This window comes from Ovis aries, chromosome 2 (genome assembly GCF_016772045.2).
Source record: "Ovis aries strain OAR_USU_Benz2616 breed Rambouillet chromosome 2, ARS-UI_Ramb_v3.0, whole genome shotgun sequence".
NCBI lineage: Eukaryota > Metazoa > Chordata > Mammalia > Artiodactyla > Bovidae > Ovis > Ovis aries.
Genome location: NC_056055.1, coordinates 13,228,514 through 13,245,546, shown reverse-complemented (window position 1 = coordinate 13,245,546; position 17,033 = coordinate 13,228,514). Strand labels below are relative to the sequence as shown.

At 44.1% G+C, this 17,033-nt stretch overlaps 1 protein-coding gene across 8 annotated transcripts in view; it reads left to right on the top strand.

Moving 5' to 3' along the window:
• Positions 1-17,033, top strand: part of PALM2AKAP2 (PALM2 and AKAP2 fusion) — a 515,750-nt gene that overhangs the window by 438,773 nt on the left and 59,944 nt on the right. Inside the window, exon 1 of one of the 8 annotated variants that reach the window (XM_060408931.1) lies at positions 134-305. The exons of 6 other annotated variants lie outside the window; for them this stretch is intronic. In XM_060408931.1, the coding sequence (XP_060264914.1) occupies positions 270-305 (36 nt within the window). In that variant the 5' untranslated portion in view covers positions 134-269. Of the gene's footprint in view, positions 1-133 lie in introns of those variants that run through there. One more of the 8 variants, XM_027964125.3, reaches the window with a different exon arrangement.

Genomic DNA, 17,033 nt, shown 5'->3' with positions numbered 1-17,033 from the left:
GGCTCTAACATGGTTCCAAACGGTACCTTTGAACCGGAGAAGTCGGGCCGGTTCACGTTGCAGTGTGTACGCTGCTTCTGGGGCGGTGTCTGCCAGGTACGTGTATACACAGGTTGCCAGCTCTGTGCCGCTTAACCTGAAATGCTGTGACCTTGCAGAGGGCTGTGTCCTTACGTCGGACGTTTGACTGAGGACAGGGAAACCCGGGGTGAAGCTTTAGAAGCAGCTGGTTCCCAAGATCAGGTCGTAACTGAGGGAGAGTCAAGGTCATGATTGCCACCTGGATGTTCTTTTCTCTCTTTACGGTAGGTCTCCTGGGTTGCCTGCTTTGACTGTGGAATTCTGCTGGGTGCCCGCCCAGGGAACTTACACCTTTAGGGCTTCAGACTCACTAAGGCACATTTCCTGTTATTCTTTAGGAAAATTACCTTTCTGAACTCCAGGCACTGGAGTCATCCGGAAAGAAAAAGGCACATCTCTGACGTTTCAGACACTGGAAATTTCTAAATAGCTGAAGGTGTGTTTCTCTGGGCGACTTTAAGAAAACCAAATCAAAACAGCTGCAAAAATGCTATTTGGTGTCAACTTCCAATTTTGCTGTGAATTATTTCTCTTTCTCTCGTAATTACTGTAATACCTTAGGACTTTCCATTTATATAGCACTTTTCTTCTCAGGGAGGCAAGCTTAAGTGGGAACATTCTCTGGGCTTTTAACCTGATGATTTAATGCTATAATTAGTTCTAAACTAGTTAGTAATGACTGCGGATGCATTGCCAGAAAGCTAAGTATACAGCTCATGAGCTTTGGATACAGGAAAGCTATACAGGCCCGGCTTTCAAATCTGATCAAATTATTTGCCACTGACCTTGAACCTGTTGGCAAGGTAGGTCAACATAGGGGTAAAGTGGAAGAATATACTTTACGGTTTGAAAACTTAGGGTTTGAAAACTATTAGAGGAGCTTCTTTTCAGGACCACTTCTGGCGAGGCATCTTGTCCCCTGCAGGGCTTAGGGGTACAGTTTCCGTATTTGTGTGCTGCTCCTAGTCCAAGTCAAAAAGTGGAGGGAAATATCTGTATTTTGCCTCTAGTGAGAGTGAAGTAAAAAGAGGAAGCATGAGTTACACACAAGTTCACAAAGATCGGGTATTGTCCGTGATTAATACAGACTTCCTCTAAAATATCCTCTTAATTCTTAATTCTAGACAGATGACTTCATTTTCAGAATTCTTTCAGATTCATGTGTGTTGATTTATAAAGTAATGGGTGTGATTCTTGTGGTTTTTCAGATCCTGGACAGTTTGTGTTGTTGATATATAAAAATATATATATTGTTTAAGATTCATTCACTTTTTATTTACACACAGTGAAAACTCTCTGTTTTTGCTGTATCGTTGAGTTTGGACAAATGCAAACAGTTGCAGACAAGGTACAGAATAGTTCAGTTATCCCTGTATTTCGTTTTGAATTTCTATTGGCATGTTTTGGTATTGAGTTTACTCTTACTTCTAAAGATGGAGCCAAACCATTTTGTAACAAATAACACAGCTGTATCTGACACTTTCCAGGCTTAAGGTTGAGTGAGATATTAGAAGCAAGGTCTCATTTCCTGATGCTTTCCTCAAAGACTTATAAATAGGAAAATTGCACTATCTAATTAGTTGCTTCTTCCTGTTATAATGAATGGATTAGAATGTCATAATGAATTGTACAATATATTAAAAATAACTGAAAATTATAATAAGCACTGTAATTAGTCAAAGTAATATAGTAAAAATGAAAAAAGTTCATGTTTTTTTGCAGTTTAGGGTTTTTTAAAAAATGTAAATTGAGTTCTCTGTGTGTGTGTGTGTGTGTGTGTGTGTGTGTTTAAGGGAAGTGAAATGCTACCACTAGAAGCCAAGGACTTCATAACTCAAACTGGCTTATGAAGGGGCTCGAAAGCTCAGATCACTGAAAAGTTCAAGGATGGGTTTCAGGCAGGGCAGAATCCAGGGTTTCAGATGACATCATCAGTGTCCTGCCATCCCCATTCAGCTGTGTTTTCCTCTGTGTTCGCTCTGTTCTTGGCAGGCTCTTTTCCTTGTGGTATCACGATGACAGCAGCTCCAGCCTTTTATCCCATTTTCTCAATTCCTTTCAGTCCCAACCAGTCTCAGGATGGAGTCTCTTTGGCTCTGATTGGTTCTCTTAACCCGTCATGGCTCCAGAGGGAGGATGTCGGGGGAAGACAGAGTGTTCTGTTGGCCAGGCTTGGGTCACACACTCTCTTGGAGCCAAAGGGATGTCAGCGCCTCTGGACCACAGGGCAGAAGGAGGCAGTGGCAGAAGGTGTGTTTCGTTAAGGGGAACCATGGGGCAGACAAGGGCGGCTCCTGCCAATGCAGGAGATGCTGGAGACGCCAGTTCAGTCCCTGGGTCTGGAAGATCCCCTGGAGGAGGAAGTGGCAGCCCACCCCGGTATTCTTGTTGGGCCAGTCCCATGGACAGAGGAGCCTGGCAGGCTACAGTCCATGGGGTCACCAAGAGTCAGATATGACTGAGCAACTGAGTGTGCGCTCACACACACACACACACACACAAGGGGCAGACAAATCAAGACAACACATGTATGTAATATAACTTCCATAAAAACCACTAAGACAGGGTTCTGAGAGTTTCTGGGTTGGTGAACGCATGGAGATTCAAAGGAGTAGTCACTTGGAGACGGCGTGGAAGCGCCTTGCCCTTTCCTGTGCATCTCTGCCATCCGCCTGTTCCCATGTTAGATCCTTTTATAACAAGTCAGTAATCTAGGGCATAGATTTCCTGGGTTCTTTAAGCTGCCTTAGCAAGCTAATTGAGCACAAGGGTGGGGGGTCGTGGAATCTCAGATCCATAGCTGGTTGGTCAAAAGCACAGATAATAGTCCGGGCTTGCAGTTGGCATTTGAAATGGAGCAGGGACTATCTTGTAGGACTGAGCCCTTTAACATGTGGGATCTGATGCTCTCTCCAGGTAGATAATGGCAGAACGGAATTGCAGGACGTCTAGCTGGGGTCCTAGAGTTGCTTGTTGTGGGGGGAGGGTGGTGGTGGGAGGGCCCTCTGCTCCCCGCTCAAACACACACACATTGGAACTGGTGAGCAGAACATTTTTTTTTTAAGTAATATGTCCTCTGGCCAGGAGTGATTTAGAAATGAACTAACTGTTTAGATTGATTGTCACAGTTTGAGAATCTGAGAAAATCCACTAAACACCACATCCCTGAATGGTGGGCACCTAGCATCTCAGTTGGTAAAGAGTCTGCCTGCAATGCAGGAGACCTGGGTTCGTTTCCTGGGTCGGGAGGATCCCCTGGAGAAGGAAATGGCAACCCACTCCAGGGTTCTTGCCTGGAGAATCCCGTGGACAGAGGAGCCTGCCAGGCTACAGTCTATGGGGTCGCAAGAGTCGGACGGGACTGAGCGACTGAGCACATGCATAGCATAGATTGGGTGTTGAGTAAATATGTGTTGAATAAATGCAGTCCTTGTGCTTTAGTTTAGGCTTGTGGGGAAAAGTACTCAATAGACCTCTTCCAAATCTGTGCATTTTTGCACAGGTGACTTTCAAATCTTATCAAGAGCTGCCTCTGTCTTACGCCAAGTAGATGTGGGTCTGGGGCCATTTCAGTGTTACTGTTAATGACCTGGAATATAATGCCAATGTTCACCTCTGTGGGATGAGAAATAAAATCTCTGTGAATTTGTATAGAATCTCTATGGACATAAAGCTTTTGGAGAAATATAGCTGGATGAATTTTTATTTCTGCAAATGACATCATTTTGTGAATTCTTGGAATGATAGCTCTGATACGGTTTGGACCCTGAGATGTCAGAGACCTGGGTCGGCGTGCCTCATAAACTACTATAGCATTAACTTTAAAACCATTCTACTGTGTATGTGGTCTGTTTGGCAGACGTCTGTGAAGTTGCCCCTCTGAGCTTGGAATATACTAGATGCTAGAGGTGCAAAGATGGCTAAGACGGAACCTCAGCTTCTGAGAATCTTACCATCTAATTAAAAAAAAATTGTGGTAAAATATACATAACATAAAATTTCATCATTTAAACCACCTGTTAGTGCAAAACTCAGTAGTGTTAAGTACATTTACAATGTTATACAACTATCACCACCATCTTTCCAAACCTTTTAATCATCCCAAACAAAATCAAAGAGTAATTGTCCTTTTCTGCCTGGCTCCTTCTATATAGCAAAATGTTTTCAAATTTGCCATATTGTAGCATGTTTTGGAATTAAATCCCCTGGACAGAGGAGCCTGGCGGGCTATGGGGTCGAAAAGAGTCAGACACGACTGAGCATGCACGCATGTGTTGGAGATTCATAACTTTTTGTGATTGAATAATACTCGTGTGTGTATATACCACGTTTTGTTTATCCAGTCACCTTTTGATGGACACTTGGGATGTTTCCACCTTTTGGCTATTGTGAATAGTTCATAATAGCTATGAATATTAATGTACAAATATCAGTTTGGGTTCCCATTCAATTCTTTTAGGTAACCTGGATTACTCTCCAGTTTTATATCTTGCCTAATCACATCCTTTAGCTACTTCTGGCCAAGATTTCTGCTGATGTTTACTTCTGACAGTTACAGTTTTCCCTACCATATGTGTGGGGATCTGAACTGATGAACTTCAATAGGAAAGCAGAGAAATCAGAAAGTAACAGTCCTGAGAACAGAAATAGTGAATCTTTAGTGTTCTGACTGCTGGCTCTCTATAAACATCATTGTCAGGTAGCAGCTCCGCTTTTCCCTGGAACTTGTACTGAGGGGCAAAGAGATGTCGGGAAGCCTCATAACGTCTTCCCAGAGACCTCTCTGAAAGCCATTGTAAATGGAGGACATTGTCTAAGTGGGTCATCCCGAATAGATGATGTAGGATGGAAACCTAGTTATTAAATCCTGCAGACTTAGAGGACCCTGGCAGTCTTCCTTTGCACAGACTTGCTAGCTCTGAGTTCCGTCGGGGGAGAATCCCACGAGGAGGCCTGCTTTGAACTCCAGCTGCTTGTGTTTGGGTTGGTGGCATGCCTTAGAAACAGAAAGGAGCCAGCTCTCCCTTCAGCCACCCCAGGCTTTCCGGCTGAGTTTCCTTTTCACCCTGGGATTTCACATGGACCCTGAGCTCTGAAAGCAGATCACATATGGCCAGCCGTCACGCACAAGAATAGCCCTTTGTTTGTGAGAAGTTTCACAAAGCAAGTGGGAGAGGGGGAAGAAAACCTTTTTTTAAGCATGAAAATGCATTACTGTAATTCTTCCCTCCCGTCACCCCATCCCCATTTTGTGCTATTTACTGACATCAGGATATTTGCTTTTTTCTTAGGGCTGAATCACAGCAGTTAGCCATAGCAATGGCAAAGTGATGGCTGTTATAGTCTTAGAAGGAAGGAGAATTGAGATCCTGGAGTAGGGCTGGGCATGGCATCGAACTAGCCCATCTCTGAGTCTTCCCCTCCTCCCAGCCAGCTTAAATGTACTGATAGAACATTATTCAAACAAGCCCGTCAAATCAGTGAACGTGTGATGTCTGAAATCAAACATTCAAATCTGATTTTCAGTTAGAGTGGAGAGAGCCAGGCAGTCTCATGGTACTCTTTCTGTGTATGGAGGGTGATATGATTCTCCTTGGTTTATCCAGACTGATTCATTCTTACTGCTCCAAAAAAAAAAAAAATCCAAAAACTCTGCAGCATTAATGCCAATTTGAGGTCCCAGGGTCTCTGGGCACCAGTTGGTGATGGCTAATGTGATTTGGGTTTGGTTATTAAGCCTGCCATAGGCACCTGACTCTTCCTTCTGACTAGCTTAAATGGAAACTTCTAGGTGGTCCATGTATAATGCATGGCAGGCACAGTTCTTACCCTATCTGCCAGTCATTTATTGAGATTTCACTAAGTGCCAAATGTAGAGACCCCAGAATCAGCCAGATGCGCCCCTGTATCCAGGGGTGTAGCCACCCTCCTGCCGTTTCCTGGGAAAGAGATATTTTTGGGGTTCAGGACAGCAAATTTGTCATAAACATGAAAAAGGAAGGCTGTTATTTTTATTCATAGTGTTCATGACGTAAAGAGCTTTCCAGGTGGCGTTAGTGGTAAAGAACCCACTTGCCAATGCAAGGGACATAAGATGCTCGGGTTTGATCCCTGGGTCAGGAAGATCCACTGAGGAGGGTGTGGCAACCCACTCCAGTATCCCTGGAGAATCCCATGGATAGAGGAGCCTGGCAGGCTACAGTCCATGGGGTTGCAAAGAGTCAGACACGACTGAAGTGACTCAGCACCCACACAGTAATGTAATAAATAAGGAACTTCACTATGTCAGACTCATAATAGGATCGTAGGATTTTCGAACTGGTTCAGAATGCTGGCTCTCCAGCTGGACTGCCTGGGCACAAGCCTCAGCTGACTTTACTATACAGTGGGGGTCGTCATAGGACCAGAGTCATAGATTTGTTGGGGAGATCACATGATTATTTTACAACATGTGCTCAGGATACAGCCTGGCACAAGCCAAGTTACCTTTAAATCTCTGATTCACGCGTTCATCAAAAAATGAGTCGTGGTGATGGTTGCCCAAGTCTGTGAATATACTGAAACTCCCTGAACTGTAGGCTTTAAAAGAGTGAATTTTATGGATGTGAATTGCATCTCAATGAAGGTGTTATAAAAATAAAATAAATTGAGTACCTACTATATGCAGCCTCATGCTAAGTGGTGCCTGACCCTTTGTGACCCATGGACTGTAGCCTGCCAGGTTCCTCTGTCCATGGAATTTCCCAGGCAAGAATACTGGAGTGGGTTGCCATTTCCTTCTCCAGGGGATCTTCCCAACCCAGGAATCGAACCCACGTTTCCTGCATTGCCTTTTAAAACTGAGCAGGTCAGTGACCTGCTGAAGGTGAGTGACAGAGACAGTTCTAGAGCTCAGGTTCCTGGCACACAAGCCAAGCTTTTTTCAAACTACTGTCAGGAATGACATGAAGATCACAATTCAGATTAGAAGCTGAATTTCTGTCCTTTTGCAAAACCAGACCAAGAAAATAACATTGTTAAAAAATATATAAATAAATAAATCACCGCTGTATAGCAGAAATTAAGATAACATTGTAAATCAACTATACTTCAGTTTAAAAGAAAAAAGAAAGTAGTATGACCTTAGACCATGTACAGTCACCAGATCTTTGCAGCAATTCCCCTTCCCTGCTGCACACACCTCTGTGCTTCCCAAGATTTCAGCCAGGTTTAAATACCTATATACACTATGGAAAAGATGCCAACATTCTCCCCACCCCAGCTGTGGATATATAGAACAGAGACTGTTCAGTTAGGTTTTTCAATGAGCTATTGCTTTCATAACCACTTTTTGACATTTAACAATTAGATCTTCCTCTTAAAAAAAAAAAAAAGAAAGAAGGAAAGGAAGAAAGGATAAGAGGAGGAGAGAAAGAAAGAGAAAAGAAAAAGAGGAAAGACGGAAAGGAAGGAAGGCAGGCAGGAAGGAATGCTGTCCCTGCCTTGCTTGTCTCATTGCAGGATAAGGACAGCATTTAAAAATTACCCCCACTTACCACCACTAACAAAAACTAACAACAAATTTATCCCCATGGTGAAGAAAGCTTTACTCATTCTTGAGATTTCCGAGCTAAGTCTAAAGATCCAGACAGTTTAAGAAGTTTAAGAAGAGAGGGGTGTTTTAGAAATAACATAGTTTTCATAGACATATAGACACTGCCATGTGTAAGACAGATAGCTGGTGAAAAGTTGCTGTATAACACAGGGAACCCAGCTAGGTTCTCTGTGATGACCTGGATTGGGGGAGAGGAGGGAGGCTTAGGGAGGTGATACATGTATAATTATGGCTGATTTTAACTTGTTATAGGGCAGAAACCATCACAACATTGTAAAGCTATTTTCCTCCAATTAAAAAATAAATATAAAAAAAGAAAAGAAAAAAGATAGTTTTGTTTTTTCCTGCAGAATCCATTTATAAAGTAAATAGAAACTACCGTAGATCCGGAGCCGCCCCGCAGCCCTCGGCTCACATCAGCCTCCTGCTTTTTCTGCCATCTGCTTTGTTCTGAGATCTCTTCCTTCTCCTGACATCTGGTTTGCTGGATAAGGGAAAGCCACTTCCTCCGAACTAGTGAAATGACCGTCAGTAAAAAAAAAAAAATGGCTCAAGTTTCCAGGCAGTTATGAATGAGATGTTTTTCTGAGTGTCCTGAGAAACTATCTTGAGGAAGGAAACCTGAGAAGGTGCAAGCCTTCAGCGCCCCCACTTCCCCAGGATGGGCTTCAAGCCCTTCTTCCTTTAGTGGCTCGGAGGGCACCCGGCTTTCCCGAGAGCAGATGGGCGGCATTACCTCACCCCACGGTTCGTGAATAGGTTTGCTCCCAGGGGGTGGCATTGTCCCAGAGTCTATTATGAAATCTCATTTGCTTTGCATGAATCAATTCAGGAGTTCTGAGAAAACAAAATCTGAAAGACGAAAAATGGTAAAATAGGCCTGTCATTTGGGGCTACCCAGCTAATCAGGTTTGCTCTGAGGTTGCTCTGACTTGGCAGGTGATGGGCAGAGTAATTTTGCATTTTTGTGATGGAGAGGCCTTTTAACTGAATTCCATTTCTTATGGGGAGGAGCAAAACCAATTATAAATACCTTTCACCTTCCCCATCTCCCTTTTCTGTTTTTTTTTTTTTTTTTTCTCTAGGACTGTAGCCTCTGAGGCATATGATTAGCCCTGAAAGCTGAGAGCTGGAGGAAAAGAGTGAAGGGGGTGGGAATGAGGATGATAGCGGAGAATCATCCAAACAACAACACACAGCACCCTTTTTTTCTAACTTAAGCTATTTTATCAAGAAAGGTACAGAGAACTGGGTTTCCCTTCAGCCAGCAATCTCAGGCCTTTTATAAATCTGATTTTCCAAGGGTTGGGCTTCCCTGGCAACTCAAACAGTAAAGAATTTGCCTGCAATACAAGAGACCTGGGTTCGATCTCTGGGTCGAGAAGATCCCCTGGAGAAGGGAATGGCTACCCACTCCAGTATTCTTGCCTAGAGAATCCCGTGGACAGAGGAGCCTGGCAGGCTACAGTCCATAAGGTCGCAAAGACTAACACTTCCTTTCTTTTCCAAGGGTTAGACATTTGGCCTTGACTTAAGCTGAGGTTTGAAAGAGCAGGCCTGATATCTTTGGGCCCAGAAGGAGGCAGAGGTTGCCTTGCTGCTGTTTTAGAAAGATGAGACAGTGATGAACAAGGTCATGCAGCAGACCGCCACCCATGTAGAAGAAGCTGATAATTGTCTACTTGCTTCTCTGTTTGTCTCTGGATCTAGTCTCTTCTCAGTCACATGGAGGAAACTGAGGCAGTTTATCATAGGACTCTGCAGAATCATTTTATAAGAAATGGGCTGAGGTTTTTGTTCAGAGAACAGGGTGATTCCCTTCTAGAGTGCATGGGCAGGAGTGGGTAGCCTGAGAAAGGCCTGGAAATAGATGGCTTAGTTTTCATTCTTTTACTGTGTCCCACACAGAAGCTACATATGCCCCAAACGGGCAGCCCTATGTCAGCCCATGTCACCTAGCCCCTGATACGTGGACACCCTAAATTGCTCCCTGGCCCCTTGAAGGCCACCCAGGCACTCTTACAGAAGGAGGGATGGTTTTTAGAATTTATCTCAAGGAACCTTTTTAGAGAGCCTGAATAATTCCAAAGATTCCTATGATGTCCTTATCTTGGACACATGATAAAAACACGTGAGGCTGGTGCAGGCCCCTCTCAGCCTAGAAAAGGAGTGTATTTTCACGGGTGACTTGAAGGCGCTAGTCTGAGGATTTTCCATGAGGCAGAAGCGCTCTGCTGAGTGAGTCAAGGGTGGCTGTGCCCAGAAACCAAGTCATGCTGCCTCCTGACGTCAAATGATGTTCCAACAGACCTTGTCTGGAAATCTAGAATGGAAGAAATGGGAATAGAGGTTATGATGAATATCTTACAGGAGTTGAAGCTTTTGAGAGCCAACAAACTTTCATCAAGCAACTGAAGGTCCCTAATGTGACTAGGTGACTTTTCAGGCTTTTCTGTCAAATTAGGGATCAAACCTTGCCAAAGCAGAGATCTTAAAACCGGGCAGGGCTTCCCTGGTGGCCCAGTGGTTAAGAATTGGCCTTTCAGTGCTGAGGATGTGGGTTCAATCATTGGTTGGGGAACTAAGATTCCACATCCTCGGAGCTGCTGAGCAGGGGAACACAACTAGAGAGCTGGCGAGGCCCAACAAGAGATCCCACATGATGCGACTGTGATCCCACACAGCCAAATAAAATAAGGAAACAAACAGGTAAACCAAAACAAAAACCAGGCCGGCAGGATATAGGGTTGCCCCTGGGAGTCACAGTCCTGCACGCCCCAGTCCCAGAGTGCCCCCGGGGCCAAGGCTGTAGGTCTGGAAATGGCCCCCCTTCCTGTATCCTGAACATTGGCCCGTGGGAATCATCTCTCGTGGCCACTTTCTGGGTCTGTTTGAAAAAGAAATTGAGAGTAGGAAAATCTCTCAGTGCCTTTCAAGGTCACGGGTCAGAGCGGGGCCAACGGAGGCAGCCACACTTGCCCTTGGCCACTTTTGGATGTGAGCGGCTCTCCACGTGAAACCCCTGGCAGCTGCTCTTATCGTTCCCACTGGCCTCCCCAGAGAGAGAACACGGCCGACTTCTGCAGGCCTGCCTGAAATCATCTGCAGCTGTTTGCATGCTTTCAAGATGAGAATAAAGGCGTTTCAGCAGAGGTTAAGCTGGGAAACCCTCTGTATGAAATATTTTCCTTTTCATGGTTCCGGTTCCCTTGGGATATAGTATATAAGCTACTTACTAGGCAGCTGGGTGGGTTGCTGGCCCACAGGGAGCTGTGGCTGTCCTCTCCAGATTATTCTACCAGCACCAGCCTTCTTGCCACCATGACAGTCTTGCGAGCCAAACCCCCGCCCCGTGCATGTTATGTATGGGATCTCCTTGGATACAACATCTCTCTAAGGACCATAGCCCATTTTCAGATAAGGAAGCCAAGGCTCAGAGAGGCCCAATGGCTTCTCCTTCAGCAAGCAGGTACAGAACCAGGATCGAAAACTTTTCTGTTTATTGCTGAACCCCATGCTCTTTCTAGGGCTTCCTTGGTGGCTGAGACTGTAAAGACTCTGCCTGTGATGCGGGAGACCCAGGTTCAATCCCTAGGTTGAGAAGATCCCCTGGAGAAGGGACTGGCTACGCCACTCCAGTATTCTTGCCTGGAGAGTCCCATAGATAGAGGAGCCTGGCGATCTGCAGTCCATGGGGTCACAGAGTCAGATATGACTCAGCAACTAACACTTTCACACTCTTTCTGCCTCTGAAGTTAATTTGCTTTGTATCAGCACTTTCAGCCTCAGCTGCTCATCTAGCACCATCTGAAGGCAGGAATATTTTTATTAACAGAGTAGTGCCTAAAGGCTTACTTCAAGATAATGTTTACTGAACTGATAGAAAAATTCAGTGTGTTTGGAAATAATACAGAGATTTATTATTCTGTATTAGAGTATAAATTTTATCAAATGAGAGTAAATTTGCCATCCAGTGTTACTGGCCATCACATAGTTTTTGTTTGTATTATCTTCAGGGCTGGATCACAAAGATTAAGTTAAGAAAACAAGATCAAACATTTAACAGTAAACGTGTTAGTTCACGTCTGGCTTCAAATGTATTGGTTTTATGGGACCACGGGATTGAAATCCTGAAGTCCTTGGACCACTGCCTCTCGGAGGCTCAGGATAGCATGGCCACCGCTGGGATTCCATTCCCTCCCCAGACTCCTGGCTTGGTTGGTTGGGGGTTAGTCAGAAAGCAGGCCTCTATCAGGACAGAAAATCAAGGCTGGCTAAGCAAGTGGTACATCATAAACCACTCCTATGCTCCATGCATTTGTCTTTTCAATGGCACCTGAACTTAAAACCCAAATCCTGTATGGTATGGCCAATCCACTCTCTAGACCTCTTTTCCAACATAAAACCCCTACTGCATCCCAAGGCAGGAAAGGGGTAAAGGGGGGGACTTTTCCTCTATGCAGCTTAGGTTCCTTGGCTGGAGTCTTGCAAAGTAGACTGAAAAAAGACAGGGTAACAAGAGAAAAGGAACCATATTTTTTAGTGCATGCATTCCAGGCAATACACATGGGAGTACTCAGTGATGAGTAATTCAAAGGGGTGGTTAGACCTTGAATTTCTGTATTATCTCAGCAAAGAACAGTTCTTTGCAGAGAAGTGACAAGACAAAAGAAAAGGACTTTGAGCTTTGAGGGTTAGCAGATTGTGAGATGGCAACTAGGAAACTGAAAGTGAAGTTGCTCAGTCGTGTCCAACTCTGCGACCCCGTGGACTGTAGCCTACCAGGCTCCTCCGTCCATGGGATTCTCCAGGCAAGAGTACTGGAGTGGGGTGCCATTTCCTTCTCCAGGGGATCTTCCTGACCAAGGGATTGAACCCGGGTCTCCCGCATCACGGGCAGATGCTTTAACCTCTGATTATGACAGATTGGGCTTCCCAGGTGGTGCTAGTGGTAAAGAACCCACCTGCCAATACAGGAGATATAAGAGACATGGGTTCAATCCCTGGGTCAGGGGCGTCAGGAAGATCCCCTGGAGGAAGGCATGGCAACCTACTCCAGTATTCTTGCCTGGCGAATCCCATGGACAGAGGAGCCTGGTGGGTTACGGTCCATAGGGTCGCATAGAGCTGGACATGACTGAAGTGACTGACCGTACACACTGGTAGATCAGGGCTAAGAATTAAGGGCCATCTCTGAGCTGATGAGGGTCTAGGGTTGCCTCTGGTAATTAACTTCTGTGCTTCCTGGTAGAGAGAAGGCAGACGCCTTTGCAAATGATGTCCTGCTGCTGTTGATAGGTGTTCAGTCATGTCTGACTTTTCCTCTTCTCGGGTATCCTCCTAACCCAGGGATAGAACCTGAGTCTCTTGCATCTCCTGGTTAGCAGGAGGATTCTTTACCATTAGCACCAGTTGGGAAGACCTTGATGTTCTGCTTTTGGACAAATAAGGGAAAAGCAGAGGTTTGTTTTTTTTTTTTTTTCCACATCTGCTTCTTCACAGTTGCATTCAGTTCAAAATAAGCCCATGCCAAAGGACCATACTTTGGGGTGGCAATCCTAATACCAGTTATCAGCTGCTGATGTTTGCTACCATTTCCTGTCTTTGCTTCTCTTGCCCCCACCCCAGGGCCTTTCACATCTTCCTGGAACAAGCTTCAGTTCTCGCCATGGCTTACTCAACTTGTCATCTTTCAGATGGCAGCTCAATTGTCACTTCCTCACCAAGGCCTCCCCTAGCCCCCCTGACTAGCTCAGTTACCCTGTTAGAGAGTGTCAAAGAACCCAGTGCCTTTTTCCCCAAGCATTTATAACAGATGTGACTTCACGTGCATTTGTGGAGGAAAAACATCTTGCTTTACCAGTCCCATTAATTTCCAGAGGGCAGCTCCATGCCTGGTTCTCCCCATGTGTCCCAGTGCCCAGCCCAGCACCTGAGACGCAGCAAGTGAATGGGTGCAGCTAAGCACCCCCAACACACAGCAGGCCCTCCCCTCCCCACAGTACCCAGCTCTCCTGCTCATGGAGACTATGGAGCCTATAATGAAGCTGCAGCCAGGGAGGCAGTAAGTAAATGAACAGCTCACATGTCTTAATAGCAAGTGTTAGTTGCTCAGTCATGCCTGACTCTTTGCAACCCCATGGACTGCAGCCCACCAGGCTCTTCTGTCCATGAGATTTTCCAGGCAAGGATACTGGAGTGGGTTGCCATTTCCTCCTTCAGGGGATCTTCCCAACCCAGGGATCAAACCCGGGTCTCTTGCACTGCAGGCAGATTCCTTACCGACTGAGCTACAAGGGAAGCCCTACATGTCTTAATAGTGGTGCTAAATTTAGAAACAGAGCTTCAACCATAAAAAAAATAATGTAATCATGCCATTTGCAGCAACATGGATAGACCTAGAGATTATTATAGTAAGAAAGAGATTATCATAGTAAGAATCATATCACTTACATGTGGGATCTAAAAAAAAAAAAATGATACAAATGAATTTATTTACAAAACAGAACAGACACACAGACAGAAAACAAATTTATGGTTTCCAAAGGGGAGAGGCAGTAGGGGAGGGACAAACTAGGAGTTGGGGATTAGCAGATACAGCTATTATGTATAAAATACACAAGGTCTCAGTATATAGCACAAGAAACTATATTTAATATCCTGTAATAAGCCATAATGGAAAAGAATATAAAAGAGCTAGCCATGTCTCACTTCAAATTTCCAGACTTCTAGACCTCAGCTTAAATAGCTCCTCAGGGGAGAAGGGAATTCCAAAGATGCAGCTTTTGATAAAGCCTTGATCTGTCACCTCATGCAAATTCTGCTTAGAAAGGAATTAGAACCTAGAGTATGGTTGTTGTAGAGATTCTTCTTTGCAGTTTTCCCTCTGGCTGTTTTTTCTACTTTGTCTTGAATTTTTATCTAGATGGCAAATGTCTCTTATGAATCCATGTTGTGTATGTAAGTTGCCCTAACAGGTTTATATTTTTGTTTGAAATTTGTTCTGCTGTCTATAGAGGCACTGGAACCAAGACCTCTGTGGTTAGAACTGAACCCCTTTGAATGGAGAGAAATTATTCCCTTTTTTGGCAAAAGATCCATTTTTAATTTGGATTTCTTTCTTGCTCAGCTTTCTCTCTTGGCCTTATGAACTTGGATCCATTGTTCCCATCTCCTTTATGGCTGTGCCGTGATCCCTTGAACATCTAAAGGAGTGCCATCTTCTAACAAACACATGAAAAGATGCTCAACATCACTCATTATTAGAGAAATGCAAATCAAAACCACAATGAGGTACCACTTCACACCAGTCAGAGTGGCTGCGATCCAAAAATCTGCAAGCAATAAATGCTGGCGAGGGTGTGGAGAAAAGGGAACCCTCCTACACTGTTGGTGGGAATGCAAACTAGTACAGCCACTATGGAAAACAGTGTGGAGATTCCTTAAAAAATTGCAAATAGATCTACCTTATGACCCAGCAATCCCACTTCTGGGCATACACACCGAGGAAACCAGAATTGAAAGAGACACATGTACCCCAATGTTCATTGCAGCACTGTTTATAATAGCCAGGACATGGAAACAACCTAGATGTCCATCAGCAGATGAATGGATAAGAAAGCTGTGGTACATATACACAATGGAGTATTACTCAGCCGTTAAAAAGAATTCATTTGAATCAGTTCTGATGAGATGGATGAAACTGGAGCCGATTATACAGAGTGAAGTAAGCCAGAAAGAAAACACCAATACAGTATACTAACACATATATATGGAATTTAGGAAGATGGCAATGATGACCCTGTATGCAAGACAGGGAAAGAGACACAGATGTGTATAACGGACTTTTGGACTCAGAGGGAGAGGGAGAGGGTGGGATGATTTGGGAGAATGACATTCTAACATGTATACTATCATGTGAATTGAATCGCCAGTCTATGTCTGACGCAGGATGCAGCATGCTTGGGGCTGGTGCATGGGGATGACCCAGAAAGATGTTATGGGGAGGGAGGTGGAGGGGGTTCATGTTTGGGAATGCATGTAAGAATTAAAGATTTTAAAATTTTAAAAATTAAAAAAAAAAAAACATAATAAAAAAAAAAAAATAAAGGAGTGTCATCTTGTAGGATTTCTCAAGGGTCTCATCCTGAATCAGTAGAACCTCTTGAATTGCCCCCTGGAAGCTCCCATGTTTCTCTCTGTTTGTCACTTAGACACAATTCTCCTTTTTCCTCCTTGCTTGTAATCTAAATGCGGCCTAGGAAATTTACAAGAGTTCAACTGTTTTTTTGTTTTTTGTTTTTTTTTAAACAGTAAGGTGTCATATCTTGAGTTCAGTTCAGTCTCAAACTGGATTCTGTCCAGATTTCTTGTTTGGGTTTCAGAAGTTTAGCCCCAAACAAAAGGAGAACTATATTGAAACAGGTCCAGATCTGCTAATGTTTGAGATTCCTCCCAGAGCACAAATGGTCCCTCACTTGAAGCTCCCCTAAGTGCAGTTCTTAAATCTTCCATCTCTGTGTTCCCAGTAAACACTCATGGTAGAAAGTTAACAATTAATCTGCTTGTGTTCTAGTGACTTGAAAACTAAGCATCAACACTTCTGAAGCCTCTTTTTATCAAGGTCTGAAGGTTGGTTTTCATAGCTGATACAAGGCCTTGGTTTATCAGCTCCAATGGTCTGGAAATGCCTTAGACCTGAATATTTGGGATGAGCAGAGTGTGCTCAGCTTAGGAATTCCAAGAAGGCAGAATCAAGATAGAGAGCAGCCAAGGCTCCCAGGTGTGAAATGAAACCAGTTTCTAAACCTGATTCTTCTGCTTAGTCGTAATATTTAACACTTGGACTCCCTTGAGATTTTTGCACCTGGTTGGAATATTTTGAACCTTGGAATAATGCTTCTTTGTGGATTTACCTATGGAACATAACATAGTTCCAAGCTATCTCATAAGGCTGCTGTTGAGATCTTCAAAATGTTGATTGTATCTTCTGGTGCTTCAGAAGTATGAAATGATATCCTGAGACTATCTGGGCCCTTTCTCTCTATTGAGATCTTCGTTGACAGATGGATCAACTAGCTCAAGTTAGTGATACTGTCTCTTAAGTGATGTACTTCGTCATACTACCCAGCATCCCCATTTTACAGGAGGAGAAATAAAGATGGCGAAAGGAGCAAGGCTAGAATCCCTTCCTTCTACACCGTAAATTCAGGCAAGGGTCTATATACCTCTTAATGGTTAGTTTTCTGGAGTTTCACCTCGAAAGATAGTAAGTCAGAAGCTTGAATACACATGTATCCTGTGGCTCTTTTGAGACTGGCTTGCAGTAAACCCCTTGGGTTACTTCCACCAGGAAAGG